A 17,707-nucleotide genomic window follows, 5' to 3' on the forward strand; every position below is an offset into this window, starting at 1 on the left:
AATAATTCAATCCACTCAATAACCTAGGAAGATGTCATGTTGGATTTCTTATCACAAAGATGAGAAAATATGAGATTCAGGAAGAAATGCAATACTGAAGATTTCATAAAAGATATTTAATCCACTTCTAATTCCAGAATTTTTAGTAAAACTTGGTCTTCTTTTTTCTTTCAAAACCATAATTCATGATTTTTTTATTTATATGTAAAGAAAGGAAATTACAAAACAGTAAAGAGATACCCATTTCTTCAGTGGTTATTCTGAATTGAGCCATTGTAGAATCTGTGTCATCCATGTCTCCCTCTTTTAATAATTGAAAAATTCCAAAAAGCTCTTTTGTTTCAAGAGTTATTTACATAGACATTTGCTATTATTATTATTTAACTCAAAGGTAAATGTCAACACTCAGAAAGTGGGGGCTATTGTCATCTCACACAAAACACGCATTCAGAATAGTTTCAATTTCATACAGAGAGACTTGGGGGAAATAAAAATACCAGAAGCATTTCTTATTCTAGTTTATCATGTGGTCTTGCCAATACCTGTCTCTGAATGCCATCTAGGCATGTAGATGGCCTACTACATGGGGCAGTGTTAGTAGCATTCAGAATGGTTGGGCGCAGGTGAGTAGCTGGCCCTGGTTCTCTCACCAGAGGGATCCTTAAGAGGAGAATGCAAACTGTGACTTTGGATTTACTTTTCTCTTATGCTTTGATTTAGGAAGGAACAACTTTGGCAAGGCTGTGTATTTGGTTATATTCTTCTCAGATTAGTAAGCACTTGAATATTTACTATGCAATGAAAAGTTAGAATATGGAAAGTGGCAAGAAACTAGAATTATGAATTGTAATTCAACTTACTATAAGTGGAGAAATAGATATGAGTTATGTTTATTTTTGTCAAGCCATTGATAACAATGTAGCATGAAAATTTTTTCAAGAATGCTTGTAATTCATAAATATTATAACCACAAACCATCAACTAAAAGGAATTCTCATTAATTGACTATGGAATCCTGCTGCTGATGTACTTACCCCAGATCCACAGAATCTCCCAAGACCCACAGCTTTTGAATTGAGACCATCAAAGATTTCAACATAATCATAGCCACAGTCAGCTTCTTCTTCTACTTCAAACATCTGGAAGGACAACTCAAGTCTCATGCCTCGTTCTGACACTAACAACCATTCACAGTCAACTTGTCCTGGGTAGTTATTATCCCCAAACTGAGCATGGGAATACAGGTCTCTGGGTTTGGGCTCTGCCTTCAATCGACCACCACACTCTGTCCAAGAAAAGAAAAGGAAAAGGAATAAGCTTGGTGAGCTTCCATAGTCCAGCATCCATTTCAGTGGGGTCTAACCCAACCTCTGACTCGTGTTTCCACATCCAGTATCTAGGATGTGATTGTGACTGAAGAGTCAGGAAGTGTCATGTGTGCAGGCAGGGATGCCACATACAGTCTGTTTGCCTTAAGTGAACTCTGCTTAAACATCTAACTAGCTAGGAGACTATGGGCAAACAAGGTCATATCTCTGATCCTTATTTTCCCAAAAGCAAAATACATATGATAATGGCAATAATTTTGTGAGATTTCAAAATATAATATAGAAAAGTCACCTGGAACTTACTCAATGGAATTATGGAAGATACACCTAATACTGTTCTTATTTTCAAATCATTCAATTTTTCATGGAGAAAGCTTAGAACTTAGTAACCAAAGGAATAAAAATAACTTGAAATAATAGCAAAACACATATAAAATTCATGAGTGTGTTTTCTCTATAGCACTGAATGCTATATAATATTATTGTATATTTACCATAGTATTTGAGTAGGAATATTATCTCACTTGATCAGCAAAAGAAAGCACAATTCATCACAAATGTTGTCCAGTTATAAGCAGTATAGTTGCTGTAATAAATTTTAGCTTCATGCTTGAGAGAAATATAAACCAGGTCTTCTGTGTATTACCATTTTCACCCATAGAAAATACATCAAGGAAATAGAGCTGTGAGAACAAAATCTCTTAGCTTGTCTAATTTAAATAAAGGGGTGTTCCCAAAACTGTTTAGTAGTTCATTGCTGCCAGAGCCCCCAATTTATTATAAGGAATGTTAAACAGAAGTATCAGGAGGCTAAAACGGCCTGACAACAAATTTATCTGTAAGCATAGTGATAGAGAAGGGGGGTGCAGGCGTTGGTGGCGCACGCCTTTAATCCCAGCACTCAAGAGGCAGAGGCAGGCAGATATCTGTGAGTTCGAGGCCAGCCTGGTCTCCAGATCAAGTGCCAGGACAGGCTACACAGAGAAACCTACACAGAGAAACCGTCTCTAAGAGAGAGAGAGAGAGAGAGAGAGAGAGAGAGAGAGAGAGAGGTGTGAAAAGTTTGAGGGAATGATGTAACTTGTTTGCCAACATCTGAGAGGTTCTTCAGCACCTGTGACCACCCTCAGAACTAAGAATTTCAAAGCTAAGGCTGGGAAAATATGAAGAAAACACAGTTTTCTAAGACACTGGTTATGAAGTCACACTGGTCATGAGACAACCCAGAGTGAAGATAGACTGGGAATCAGGAATGCTTAAAATTGAGTTTTCCAGACTTGTGTTGATTAAACTACACTGTGCTTCAGTACTTTCATTTTTTTATTCTCTTTATTTGTATGTGTGTGAAGATGTATGCATGCACAGAGCATGGAAGTCAGAGGCAGACACCAGGTGTCTTTCTTGAGCATTCTCTACCTCATTTTCTTCACACAGGTTCTCTCACTGAACCTGGATTTCATAATGACTCCATAGTTAGGAAAAATTGGATCACTGGTGGCAGGAGACATGGAGGGGGCTTGTTTGGAACCTCTCTGTCACCCTCACTTTGGAAGGAGAGTTAAGGTAGGAGTGAAATATTAGAACAAAATGTGGAAAGGCACTTAAAGGCTTAGGAATTCAATCAAAGCAACGTTGTTAATACCTGTCTGTATTGAAAGTCACACGACTAGGTTTGAGAACAGGCTAGAATACTACAAAAAGGATTCATTTCTTTCTCACCAGGTTTAGTCATTCCTAAATATCCACAAATCTCAGTTTCTACTAATAAATATAATCTTCTCATTGTTAAAACCATAGAGGAAATTTTGTCCACTGGGTAATAGTTTTAAAATAAATATTGCATACTATGCATACCAGTGCTGTGAAATTTATATGCACTGAGAGAAACCCCACATCATAAAATAATATATATCATTAAGGAAATTCACTGCTTTTTTAGTTCTCCTGATTATTCAAACTGAAGCCAACATAGTATTTCACAATTTTGGGGAAGAGACAATTTGTATAGGCAAAATATTATCACTAAACAAATTATCAACAATTTAAAAATATGTATCAAGCCAAAATACATAAAACCAGTCTTAAGCATGCCAGCATATTTAACAGTGCTTGTAGGGGCCCAACACCTTATCTGTACTTCTCAGAAACTGAAAATGGAGCTGAGTAAGAGTTAGGAAGAGATATTATGGGGTAGATTTCATTTAAATTTGGAAGGACATATTTTTTTCCTGGTAAGCATTAAATTCTAGAAGACATCCTGAAGTTTGGCCTAAAATGCTTTTATTGGTATATTCTAATTCAGTTGATGTAAATAACTTTCTCTGGAAAGGGGATGATGATGACATATTACATGAATTTCAAAAGTCACCACCAAAGTATAAAATACTTGATACTAGTAAAGATCATACAAAAAGACAAAACCATGATTTAAACCCATTCTTTCCATTTTTGGAGACACGCCATCTGATAGAAGAAACTTTTTTCTGCAATTTTGTTTCTTTCAATTACCTGATAAAACAAATCAAACTTGAACCAGGTGTCAGAGGAAAATAGAGTTACCTTCCCAGCAAAGTTCACATCTAAATGGATAGCATCACTTTGAAAAAAAACTAAATATTACAGAAACATTGTTATTGGCTTTTTTACAAACTATTTTGGAAACAAAGTTAGCATAGTGTATAAAAACTAAATTTACTTAGTCAAATTAAACTGGTTAGTTGAGACCACAAACCTGCTGCATTTGTTTTAGAAAGAGATAAGCAATACAAAAATGCTTTTACAATATGTGATGAACTTAGCAGAATTACCTGGCTTGGGCTTCAGTTTAACCAATAATGTGAGCTGTTAACAGAGGTGATTTCCATTGCCCTTTTCCCATAAGTTCCCAGGTTTCCCCTAAAGAATACTAACACATCACATTGTCAGGAGCAAATACCAAACCAAAACATTGATGGAAAGTTTTGGAACAATTCAACTTAATGGAATTGATGCTGCACAAGGAGACACACGGGGGAACACAAACCAGAAGGTGCTTTTTTTACAGAAACACAGAAGAAATACAGCCAGAGAGTTCATGATCTCTCATTACTTGAAAGTCTCAGTTTTTAAATAACAGGAAAAGCAAACATGCACACGATAGCAGACATATCAATCAGAGTAAATGAGCAGAAGTGGGGAAGCAAGGGTTCTAATGGCAGCTGTCACTAACTTCTGTGCATTCCACTTTTAGCTCCATATTTCTCATGTTTGAAGTGACAAGGCCAAATTAATAATGTGCAAAACCCATTTTCTCTCTAACATTTTGAATGAGGTTAGTCACTAGGATATTTGAATCATCAGATGTGAACTGAAAAGAGGAAATAACACAGACCTGCCATGACATTTAAGTAATTTAAACACAGTATTCAGTCTACCTATTGCTTCAAGTAGTAATGACAGTTTTCATTCATTTCTGTCCTAACTGTAGACTTTTGAAATAACAGAAATGTTCTATAAAGGAATATCTTAGCTTTGGAGATGGTCAAAATGGGAGTGAATCCATGATTAGACAATGTAAGTTTTGTAAGTTAATTAACCATCCGCAAAACCATTTTTCTGCATGATGGAGATAATATTGCTGATCTCAGATAGTTTGAGAGATCTGATAAAAATTTCATATATGATATTCCATATGTAAATAGAATATATGAATATGATATTCCATATTGTAAATAGAGTACAATAATAAAAGTCATAAACTATACTAGGAGTGTGTGTGTGTGTGTGTGTGTGTGTGTGTGTGTGTGCTTAAAAGTCACGAACTTTATCATCAGGAAAATTCTAAAGAGGTAATGAGATAGCAATTTTTCCATACCTTGAGTATTCAGCAAGTTCATAGGAATATAGCTAAATAGTAAATGTATAGGAAATATCTATAGTTTGATTTTTCCAAAACCATAATATTTATAACTGTGAGGAAAAATTGAATAATATTATTGTTAACAGTCAAATTGCTAATAGTACAGATCATATCACTGTTTTAACAATTCCCAGTTTTTCACAGACTAAAGTATAGATCAATTATGCAGTAAACACAGAATAAAAATTATTGCCCAATGAAGTAGTTAACACACATAGATTACTAAAATAAAATTAAATAAAACCAAATCAATTACCAAGAAAGCATGACAATACTGATTTACAATTTTTTTCAGGAATATACCCTTAGTATATAGTCTCAATCCTTCGGTCCTCAGAACAGCCACAAGGTGTCAGCATAAGCTCAGCAATTTACAAATAGCTATGCTTAGTTTTTTTTCGTAAACTCTAAAAGGAGAAAAGCAATAATCCTTAGATGGTTTTATAGAGCATATATCTAAATTGGCTCCATGGTATAAATAATTTAATCTTATTATTTTAACTTTACATATTTATACTTTTCTAAAATAAACTTTTCCCTAAACAGCTAAATTTTAGAATTAGGGAAAAGAATGATAGGGCATACCAAAATACAAGTTATAGGGAAGTGACAATCTGTTGAACAAAGAATAAATCCTAAATTCCCCAACAAAACATCCACTAAGGCAAAAGCTAGCAAAACAAACAAACAAAACAAAACAACAACAAAAAAGTCAGCTTAGTAGATGAAATAAAGTTTTTTAATATCAAGATTTAGCCTGTTAAAGGTGACCCATCAGTGACTCTGCTAAAATCAGTTACAAAAACAATTATACAACCATTTAGAGAGAGTTTCTACTTTCTTATTTTACACTGATGACAAATCAAATTGAAGTTTATGGTAGTTTTATTGTTGCTTGTTGTTTTCTATTTCTTCCATGAATGGTCAGCTACAGCAAAGGCATCAAGGTAGACCCTGAGTAGTTTACAAACATTCCATAGAACACATTTCAATGAGATCTTGCCAACTGTGATGTTTACTTTTAATTGGCAATCTGATACAAAGTTGAATCACCTGGAAGGGAATCTCAGCTCAGCAAGGGATTGTGGAGATCATGTTGACCCCTCAGTCTGTCTGAGGGAGATTTCTTGATTGCATTAATAAGGGATCCTGGGCTGACTAACTGCAGAGAGCAGGCTGTGCATGAATAAGTATGTGTGCATTTATTCTCTCTTTTCTTGAGTGGGAATGTAACTACTGCTTCCAGCTCTTGCCTTGACTTCTCAGTAAAGATGGACTGCCACCTTTAATTGTGAGCCCAAGTTCTTTCTCCCCAGAGTGGCTTTTTTTTTTTTTCAAAGCATTTCATCATAGCAACAGAAATGAAGCTAGGACACCACGTATACTTATCACATCAAGTAACTCTATTCACCAACCACATCTACACACCCAACGCAAAACAGTAATAAAACAGAGAAAAGTATAGTGGTGTGCATGAGTGTGTACTGAAAACCATTATCTTATATTCAGATTTAAAAATTAATTTTTATCCAGTATTTATTCCTAGTGCATGAATGGACTTTGGGAGCCCATTCCTCCATGGAGGGAAACTTTCTCAGCCTAAATACACGGGAGAGGGCCTACACCCTGCCCCAAGTGATGTGACAGACTGTGATGATCTCTCATGGAAGGCCTCAAACTTCCTGGGGAGTGGATGGGGGAATGGGATGGGGCCGTGGGAGGGTGGGAGGGAGAGGGAACTGGGATTGATAAGTAAAATAAGATTGTTTCTAATTTAAATAAAAATAAGAATCACCTGTGAAAGAAATAAAACACTGCCTTCTTTTAAAATAAAAATTCTAACTAATTTTTATTTTTAATAAAAAATGGTGGTGTGATTCTTCTATTAAAAATTAATTTAATAAAAGTGTTCTCTTAGAAGAGAAGCATAAAGATAAACTGCTCACCTGTGGAGTGGGTGGCTTGAAAGCCTCTTCTTTGAACAGAGGCATCAGAAATAAACCGAATAAACATTAGATTCCCAGTAGCCAGGAGCGGGTCTGGTATCTTGCTGCCACATAGTCGGCCAAGGATTGGTGACTTCTCTGTGGCTCCATCAAAAACTTCCAAGTGATCGTAGGCACATTCTTGATGCTGTTCAACCTCAAACTCACTGAAGGCCTATTTAAGAAGAAGAAAACATTTTACTAGCAACAAGTCATTCAGAAACTTCTCTAAAGGACAAATTAAATATAAATATACAAAATAAATATGCCCATGACAAACACAGGGATTAATCCAGAGACCACAGAATTGAAAAGGGAGGTCACATGGTGTTGGCCTACTATAAAAGCATAAAGATAAACACAAGATGTCCCTGTATCTGTTTTGCTCTCCAAAGATCAGATAACCTACAAATTAGTGGTGTGGTTCTTCTATTAAAAAATTATATACACCACAGGTTTTACCCCAGGGACAAAAAACTGATTCTGTGATGGAGATACTGGAAGAAGTTATTCATTGGATACCTTTAGTTCATTAGAGATATGTCAATTCCTTCAGCCCCTCTTCTCCCATAATCTTCCTGACCACCACATACCCTTGAACCTTGAACTCATACCATGAACTTCCCTGTCACAAGCCAAATAATAAAGCCTGTCAGACATGGACTCACACCTCAGTAACTATGAACCAAAATAACCCTTTCTCTTTATAAGTTCATTACTCAGTATTCTGCTAAGGTATGGATAGCTTACTAACAGCAACATATTCAACTATTGTAACTGTTTCTAATTTTGTGAACTTACAAAATAAACTTGCAAGTAAATAAAAATATCACACTCCAAAAATAGCCAGACTAGGCATTCAGAATAAAAGCTGTGGAGCCTCACATTAAATCTTATTTTTTCAGTATTGACACTGTTTAATACACTTACCCACCATCAAAAACAAAAACTCTATGGCAGAATTAGAACTTGAAAAGCCATTAGCTTTACATCCTCTTTCATAATTCATGACCATTGCCTGCATTTTGTGCTTCTGTATCCTTTTATGTTTTTTGTTTTTCCCCTCTCTTCATTTTATATTTTACCCACATATATTATAAATTATATATGTAGATAGATAGATATAGATATGTGTGTGTGTTGTGTGTATGTGTGTGTGTGTTTGTGTGTGTGTGTGTGTGTGTGTGTGTGTGTGTGTGTGTGTGTGTGTGTGTGTGTGTATGTGTGTGTGTGTGTATGTGCTATTGACTAGATTCTACACAGGAGAAAGGATGTGTTTTTTTTTTTCTTTCTGAGATTCTGTGACATATCTTACACTAAACTTACATATCCTACACTAAACTAGATTACATTTTCTTTCTTTGGAAGAGAAAACATGAAAGAAGCAATTATACTAAGTAGGAAGTAGAAGAAATGAATGAATATCCTAATAAGATCAATAAGAGAAGAGAAGGGGGTAATTTTTCTATGTTATCCCATTGCACCCTGTTGAAAGATTAATAAAATTATGGATGAGACATTACTTGCTATGACCACTATGAGTCAAGAGCAATGTTCACTGCAACCAAAAGCAGGAGAAAATACAAAAAACAAAAAACAAAAAACAAAAAAAAACTACTATAACACACTGATCTCACTGGAAATCAGTACCGTGTAGGAAAACATAGTGAATGAAGAGTTAGTAGCAGAAATTATTTGTTCTGGAGTGCAGCAAGCAAAGCAGTCAGTCACTGAGACGGAACATGCTATGAATTGAACTTAGCAATCTCTATTTCCAGGACTCGAGTACAATAAAGTAGACATAGTATATGGAATGCAGAACAGCCTCAGTTGGTATCTAGATGCCTGATTACATCTGTCAATTCGTTCATCTAACCATCATCTCATGTTTATAGACAATCTCACCCTGAAAAATTTTGTTGATGCAGCCAATCATACTTTCTGATTTCATGCCTCTCATGAGACATTATTCAATCAGCATGTTACAACTGGGCACACAGCTACATTTTTAGTATTGGCATGGAACTGGGAAGAAACCACTAAGGGAGAAATTGGCTCAACTATGTCCAGATTCTTTATTAAGTGGGAAACTAAGCATCGGGATTACAAGAACAATGTTACTGTAAGAGAAAAAAATATTTAGGGAAATCAGTGTGTGAAAACCATTCCATTTATCATTACTTACTTTTATGTCAACTTGACATAAACTAAAGTGATTTTGGAAGAAGGACTCTCATTTTAGAAACTGCCTGTATGTGACTTGACTGTAGGACATTTTCTTGATTTCTGATTTCTTAATGGCCAAGAACTCAGAAATCAGCTTGTTTAATGGTAAATCTTTCTGCCAAGCCACCCCCGCTCCACCAACATAAATTTCTCCACACAGAAATTTATATTAGGTACAATGCTGCTGGCCAATGAATAGGATTTCTTACTTGCTAGCTCAGTCTTATCAACCATAACTACTAATCTATATATTTTATAAGGACTTATCGGATGCCATTGGCAGGCATCTTCTCTTGCTGGGATCACATGGCAGCTCCATAGAAAAGAGAGAGGAGGAAGAGAGCAATTTCCTGCTTGTCCCTGTTTATATTCTGAATCTGACTGCTATGTCACTTCCTGCCTGGATCACAAGACTTCTCTTTACTACATTTCCCAGAATCCTCCTTGACTCCTAGTCTTGCCTAATTTGCTTCCCTATTGGCCAACAGTACTTTATTTATCAACCAATAAGACAAACATATACACAGAAGGACCTCCCCCATCACACTTGCCTCTGCTTCCCAAGTGCTTGGATTAATGGTGTGCTCTACCATCACCCAGATCAACTTACTTTTTATGATATTTTAAATAACACATAATAAAGAAATTGACTTCTTTGATATATGATACTTAAAAATACTGAATATGTGCATGGAAATAGAAACTAATCCTGAATCTTATTCCAGACACACACACACACACACACACACACACACACAATGGATCAAAATCAATATGGATTAAATGGATTAAACTGGAACAAAGATTATCCTTGAACAATATATAGGAGAAAAAAATGTCCATGGTAAGTGACATTTTCTCTGGAACTAAGCCAGGTTTTGGCAGTTTATAGAAAGGACTTTTTTTAAAGTTCACATATCTGGGAGTGACTGAATTTGTAACTTGAGTGCTAATAACAAGAGCACACATAAAGGCCAGATGCAGTGATACACACATTATCCTCATGGGGATATGGGAGGCAGAAGCAGCACAGTTTCCTGCACCTTGCTTGCCAGGTAGCTCAGCACACATGGCAGCTATGAGACTCTGTCTCAAAGAAGGCTAAAAGACAAGGACAGATACCCATAGGTGGTGCTCTAATCTTTACATATGGCCTGTGTGGCACATTCCTAAATCCACCTCCAAACATGAACAAGCACATACACACAACAACACACACACACACACACACACACACACACACACACACACACACAATATCTGCAACAACAAAAATGTGTGAGGACACATCAAAAAGGTAGGCATTTGAAAGACAAGTCAACAAGACATCCACTAGTAGGGTGCCAATTTGACCTTGGACTTTAAGTCTTCATAACTGTGAAGAAATTACATTAGTTTGCAATATCTAAGTTATCGGATCTATATTTTGTTATGGCAACCCAACAGAGTAACAGAGACATAAACCATAGTTCTTAGTTAAATATAAGTACTACAAAAAGTAGGAAAGCAAAAACAGTGCTTAACAATGTTTTTCAATAGATCCAAGAGAAATGAAGAAATCAGCATCATAAGTGAAGCTAGTTCAATAGAAATCATTCACACTATACTCATAGATCAGTGTCTTGCTCAGCCACTATCAGAGATGGGCCCTCTTGCAGTAGATGGAAAAAATACAGAGATGCACAGCTAGAGAATGTGAAGAGGGTGAGAGAACTTGAAGATCCCTCAGTACCCAATGAGATGTCTCTATCAAATCCCTCCTCTCAGGGCTCAGAGAATACTGAAGAAGAGGATGCTCTTGCAGTAGATGGAAAAAAAATACAGAGGTACACAGATAGAGAATGTGCAGACAGTGAGAGAACTTGAAAAACCCTCAGTACTCAATGAGATGTCTCTATAAATCCCTCCTCTAAGGGAACAGAGAATACTGAAGAAGAGGAAGCACAATGATTGTAAAAGCTAGAGGGCATGGAGGGCACCAGGGAAAGGAGGCCTTCTAAACAGGACCAATGTACCTGTGAACATACAGAGACTACAGCATGGGTCCTAACCCAGGAGCTATCTCCAACTAACAACTGCTTATAGAGGAAAACTTTATTTTCTCCCATGGACTCTCACTGGATATACAAACCACTCTTAAGGGAAGGCTCTGTGCCCAGCCCAGACTGTCAACACCAAAAAGAATGAGTGGCATTTTGGAGGTTCTTTGTCTCATAATATTTGTCAAGGCATTTTTTAACTTTATAGCTCTTGTGCATAGACACTATCATTTCTGGTTCTGTATTTTTATGGGATTTCCATGTGTGGTAACATGTGAGACTCTTCTCCTATATGTGTTTGTAATTTTTTCCTTTGGTTCCTATTATTCTGTTTGTTTTGTCCTATTCTGGTTTGTTTGTTTTGGGTTTATCTTATTTTATTATTATTTTTAGACATCCATTTGTTTTCAAATGAGAAAGAATGAATAGATTTGGATTAGAAGGGAAGTGGGGAAGATCTCAGAGAAGTTGGGGAAGGGAAAACCATAATCAGAATATATTGTGTAAAATATATATTTCCAAGAAAAGAAAAACTATCATTCAACCCAAAATGCAAAAGGAATCAAATGTCAAAAATTCAGAGCATAAAGTGTTGTGGGATAATATAAGTTGTGTCATTTCAGTCCCACATAAAGAGACATGGTATTGCAGAAGAGTTAAGTGAATATGAGTGTTTGGATCAAATGCAGATGCCACAATACAGATGAAGGAAATTCAGAGAAATTTGTAGAATAGTAAGTATCACAATATAAGACTATTACACACATGCAAGCAAACCTAGGCATAGTGTTTTCAAATTTTTCATTTGAATGAGAAAAATAAGAAGGTATCCATAAGGAAAAAAAAGGAACTAAAAGTTGACCTAGAACTCTATGTCTTGCAAAGTGAAACTGCATGTAGTCTTTGCACAACATACAATAAGGCAGTTCAAAGAGAAAGGTTATCATATCAGAAATAAGAAACAAACATTTGATTTGATAAGTGAATGTGATAAGAAAAAAAAGCTATATTCCCAACACCACTAACTGAATGTCTTTCTATTAAGCCCATCTGTGCTCAAAGAAGCATTCTGTCAGTCAGCACCTTGGACAGGAGTAGGACATTGAGTGCATTAGAACATACAGTGCTGTGCCTTGTTCAACATCTAGCATCCTTCAATGGAGTGACTGAGGAGTGATCTTCTGGAAGATCATGGCAAGTGGAAAGAACTCCATGATAGGAATATGACTCTTTTGTCACAACCTTTGATTTCCTTACAGTGACACATTTCAATAAGGTCATTTTATAGATAAAATATAAAAATACTCACTGACTGGGAAGTATCTAAAGAGGAGAGTCTTACCATAAACATTTTGTCTGGATTGGTCCTGTGAACCATTTCAGATCAGTAGTCTCTTTTGCTCTTTAACGTAGCACCTCCTACATTATTTAGCCTTGTGAACTATCTCTATATGTACATGTGTAGGCAAATATTTACACTACCATATGTTTCTGTTCTTAGTTTCTGAGTGTTTAGAATATATAAAACTATGTTCTATTTTAAAAAATACTTAACATTTACTGTCATCAGGTGACCAAGCAAGACTCGAAGAAAATGGGCTAGAAGAGTAAATTACAGTCATTATTTGAATTAGTCACACAGAGCAATATTTGACACAATTATAAGGATAATATATAAGATCTAGGAATTCTTTCAAGAGCTAAAGATTGTGTAAATTAATATTCCACAAACTACAATGCAAAATTAATTTCATTTCTAAAATGTATGCTTTGCCCATGAATCAAACAGAATGTATACAGTCAGAAGAACACATTATACTATTTTAGTCTATTGATTTCCAGATGAATTTCTGGGGTATTTTTATTCCTGCATTGATTCTCCCATTTGTAAATATAATTACCAGTAACATTAGAATGCAAACCCTAAAGTTTATAGCAGTTTTAATAACACCTTTGGGAGAACATGACTTTCACCTTGACCTGGGAAGTTAAGCATTTATTTTATGTAAGTAGAAAGGAAAGCAGGAGAAATTGACTCAATTAGGATAAATAAAACATTCTTCCTCCTTCTCAGTTGGTTAGCCAGGAAAGACATGGACAATCGGCTGAATAAAAGGAAAGGGGTCACTTACTAATTTGATTCGGTGGCCAGGGATAGCACTGACCTCCCAGGTGCACTCTTTCCTGCTTGGGTACTTGTCTGGCCAGTTGGGACTGGTGATGAGACCACTTGGGCTGTGGATCTTCTGTTCACATTCAGCTGTGGCAATAACAATAGTGTCAGTTGATATGGGAATCCAGTGCCAGATTAGGACAGAAAACAAGCAGCCTATTTGCCCCCTGCTCTGCTGAAAGAATTCCCTGCATGCTAGCAACCATCATACCAATTGCTGTTACCATTTTTGTCTGCTTTGGAAAATCTGTTGCTGAACATAAGCACGCAGTGTTTGTAGTTTGAATCACTGGAATTATATGTTTGCCACAAACCGCACAAGTGCCTAGATGAAAATGAACTTCTATTTTTAACCATTGGATCAGAAATTTTAGGCTTCATTAAAGCAACATACTTGAAAATCAACCACATCAACACTGGGTCTTGGCAAAATATGTAGTTTGTCACCAAAAAGAAAAGCCAAAGGACTGTGTCATTTCAGAAAGATCACTTATAGATAATCAACATTATTAAGCCATTTTATGAGTCATTTATACTCTCTCTCTCTCTCTCTCTCTCTCTCTCTCTTTCTCCCTCTCTCTCTCTCTCCTATAGTTAAATATATACTTCAATGGCTACACTACCATTTTAGCTGGCAAAATTAATTAGTCCCATTGTCATTTGATAGAATGAAGCACTAAGGTGAAAAATAAGCAAATTGATGGAAAGCCAAAGGGAGCTTCTGAAGTAACTCCAATAAGTGTCCCAGTAAATTACCATGATATGGCGTTATATTTCTCACAACTTGTGTCACTTTAGATCAGATCACTTGATATTGGGGAGATTCTTTGATATTGGGGAGATTCTTTCTACATAGACAATACACCTGTGTCTCTGTAGGGCTGTCCTAGAGTCTATCCCCATACTGAATTAAGATAATTCCTGTTGCTGTCATGTGCTGTCATGACAGTTTCCTTCCTTCCATCCTCCTAGGTCACCTATGGTTTCACAGGGAGGTTTTGAATTTCAACAAATGAATACAGAAAGAAAGAGAGAGAGAGAGAGAGAGAGAGAGAGAGAGAGAGAGAGAGAGAGAGAGCAGGCATTATGTAGCAAGAAGGTAGCTTTAAAACATCAATGGTAGAGAACATAACTATCATGCATAAGGCCCACAACTACAAAAAAAATGAGGTTCATGACTGAATCCTCTCTTCTATTGCCCATTTTGAAGCATGGCATCTGCAGGATCTACAACTGCCTGTAGCAAACATGTATTCTCCCTGCTAAGCATTGCAAGGTACATATTGTACAGCACAAGCAGAGGGAAACTCAGTCCCTGTCTAGGCAATGTAAAGAGCCACAATGGGGAGTATCTGGAAATCATTCTGGCTAACAGGAAGTTTTCTATAAAATCGGTTCCAGAAAGCTACTGTCAGGAACCGATCTGAGCACAGATTCCACACATAATCTGTAAAAGCTGTTTTCCTTTCTTTGAGTTACTTTACATGTCTACAAAATCATTGGGCCTTTTGTCCCAGGCTTTGATTTAGTAGCATACCCCACAAAGTTATAAACATCCTGTGCATAAGGTGGAGAGCAAAACTCCTCATGTAATTGCTTGCATGTGATTCTGCACAATGTCTTTATCTTAAAGAAAAGAAGAAAACATCCCTGATATGTGATTCTGTCTGAAATGAAGGTCCATAAGAATATTAGATGTGATTCTCTAAGGTATACAAAAAAACCTACTCACAGGGCTGTGATTTCAGACAGATTTTTCCAACCTACACATACTAATGATGACAGTTATAAAAGTTGGCTTAATAATATTACTTTCAAGAGAAGCTGGCCTCTGAGCTAAGTAGGAAATTGCACACCAGAGCCCTTAAGAAGAAAGAAAAACTATATACTGCCTCTTGTTTTCACTTAACTCACAGTAGCCAAATTAAAACCATTTAACAAAATCTTAGAGACAAAGATTCTAGCACATTATTGTCATACTAGCATGTTATTCCCCCAAAACCCTTGCTTAAGACTCCAAACGGCACAGAAGCTACCATTTGAGTTTGTTACTTCTGATATTTAGAGGAGCATCACTCATTTAGCAAATGTGTGACATATTCAGGGAGGAATATCACACCAAATGTAAACTATTTGGGGAGAGTTCATATGCCAGCATCATCATCAAGTCTCTACAAAGACTTGGAACCATGTGGTGCAATTTTGTCTACCAGATAGCACTTTAGCAGCTTCTCTATTATATAAAGTGAAGTTCAATGTCATCTGTGTGTGAAGTGCAAAATTTGGGGATCATTAAATGAGGTGTCCAATAGCATCCTGTGAATCTCTAAACACCACATAGAATTCCCCAGGTGTACTTTTTAAAACTTTGGGTAATCAGCAGCAGTATCAACCACTGATATGATTGACAGCATGGAAGCCGGGCTTTACTCAACCCACGTGGGATCTCAGGTGTTGTCAAGAGGAGATTATTTCTTCCCATACCTTCCTTGCAATCATGTTTGTTCTCATGCAAAACAAATCCATTCCGGCACTGACACATGTAGCTTCCCATTGTGTTGACACACTCGTGCTGACAACCACCGTTGTCCTTCGAGCACTCATCCTTATCTATGAAGAAATAAAGCCCAGTTTAGGGAGAAGGTTTTAAATGAAAAGATACCAAAACAGATTCAGTTACTTGTAGTGAACTCTGACAACACATAAAATGAACTCCTCATTTCCTGGTTTCCAACATAATCACAAATGCAAATTGATGGTGTCTTAGTTTAATTTATTCCTTGTTTAGCTTGAAGAAGACTTGGGCTATGGACTGTGTTTCTGAAAGTACTGGTACAGGGCATGCACTGAGATTCTGAGCACACTGGTTTAGGACATGGACTGAGGTTCTGAGCACACTGATACAGGGAAAAGCCTGAGTGTTGAGAGTATTGGTACTGGGGCAGTTATCAGTCTTCTAGGCTGGAGTTGAAATTTCTGGTAAGAGAAAGATGGTCTTTAGCATCCATTACTAGTTTATTTTTTAAAAGAAATAAGTTTGAAATTGTGAGCACTCTGAATAAAGGCAAGAGATACAGGAAGGCAATATTACAACCACATGAGAAGCTAAATAAGTTTCCAAGATAGGTATTGAGTCACTCTTAAAAATTGCTCAGTATAGCTATGGTGGTTTTTTGTTTTGTCTTCATGAATATACTTATAATTAATTCCTTTGGGTATTCCTTAACAGTCAAAGACAGAAAAAGGCATCCTTAGTCCATTTTAAACAGTGTTTAAATTTATGTAGTATCTCGCCTTGCCAGTGTTGGTGACCATACTCCTTTGGGTGTGGCTTCAGGGGCAGACATGACCAGGAGGAAGAGAAGCTGGGCAGGTTTATCTTGGGACTAGTGAACTCATTACGACCCTGCCTTCAAATTTATGTATTTGAAACAGAGTGGTCTGGTAGATTGATTTATTAATAAGTCATCCAATAATGGGATTATTTATATGTGAGAAGAAAAAAAGTTTAGAGTAGAAATGAATAGAAACGTTTAGAAATGACCACCACATCCACTACAGGGAATGAAGCCAAACTGGATTAGCAGGCAGTCAAGGCAGTGAGAGCAGCACCCATCACAGGATGTGACTGAACTGTCATTCCAAGCCCAGCTTATCCATTAAAGTCAAACTGGAAGGTGGCTCCTGACACAAATATAATAACATATCACTGATATGCTCCTTCCACACATGAGAATAAGAAAGGCATGAAGCACTGCAGTCTCAGGTCAGGCTGAATCCAAAGTCTACACTCCAGCAAGAGCCAGTGAGCTTATGGTGGTATATACAAGATTCTAGTTTTTCTGATTTCAATCTGATAAGCAATTTTCACTGAAGAAGTGGCTGGGGGAAAATGTCTTCATTAATAATCTGAGAGCAATTTTAAAATACTCCATTTAATATTCATATATGAATGTACTATTTGCATTAGATCTACCCCATTTCCCTCCCCTCTTGTTTCTCCTATATCCCAACACAGCTTTTCATTCCCAACTTCCTTTGTTTTCTCTCTCTCTTTT

The 17,707-nt window shown here is 36.6% G+C and overlaps 1 protein-coding gene across 1 annotated transcript in view; it reads right to left on the reverse strand.

Annotated features, from left to right (window-relative positions):
* Tll1 (tolloid like 1) overlaps window positions 1–17,707 on the reverse strand; it is a 179,845-nt gene that overhangs the window by 308 nt on the left and 161,830 nt on the right. Inside the window, exons 17-20 of the mRNA XM_027394106.2 lie at window positions 16,134–16,259; window positions 13,609–13,736; window positions 7,173–7,386; window positions 1,035–1,285 (exon numbers count right to left, since the gene is read on the reverse strand). Of these exons, the coding sequence (XP_027249907.2) occupies window positions 1,035–1,285; window positions 7,173–7,386; window positions 13,609–13,736; window positions 16,134–16,259 (719 nt within the window). The remainder of the gene's footprint in view (window positions 1–1,034; window positions 1,286–7,172; window positions 7,387–13,608; window positions 13,737–16,133; window positions 16,260–17,707) is intronic.

Source organism: Cricetulus griseus (genome assembly GCF_003668045.3).
Source record: "Cricetulus griseus strain 17A/GY chromosome 1 unlocalized genomic scaffold, alternate assembly CriGri-PICRH-1.0 chr1_0, whole genome shotgun sequence".
Lineage (NCBI taxonomy): Eukaryota > Metazoa > Chordata > Mammalia > Rodentia > Cricetidae > Cricetulus > Cricetulus griseus.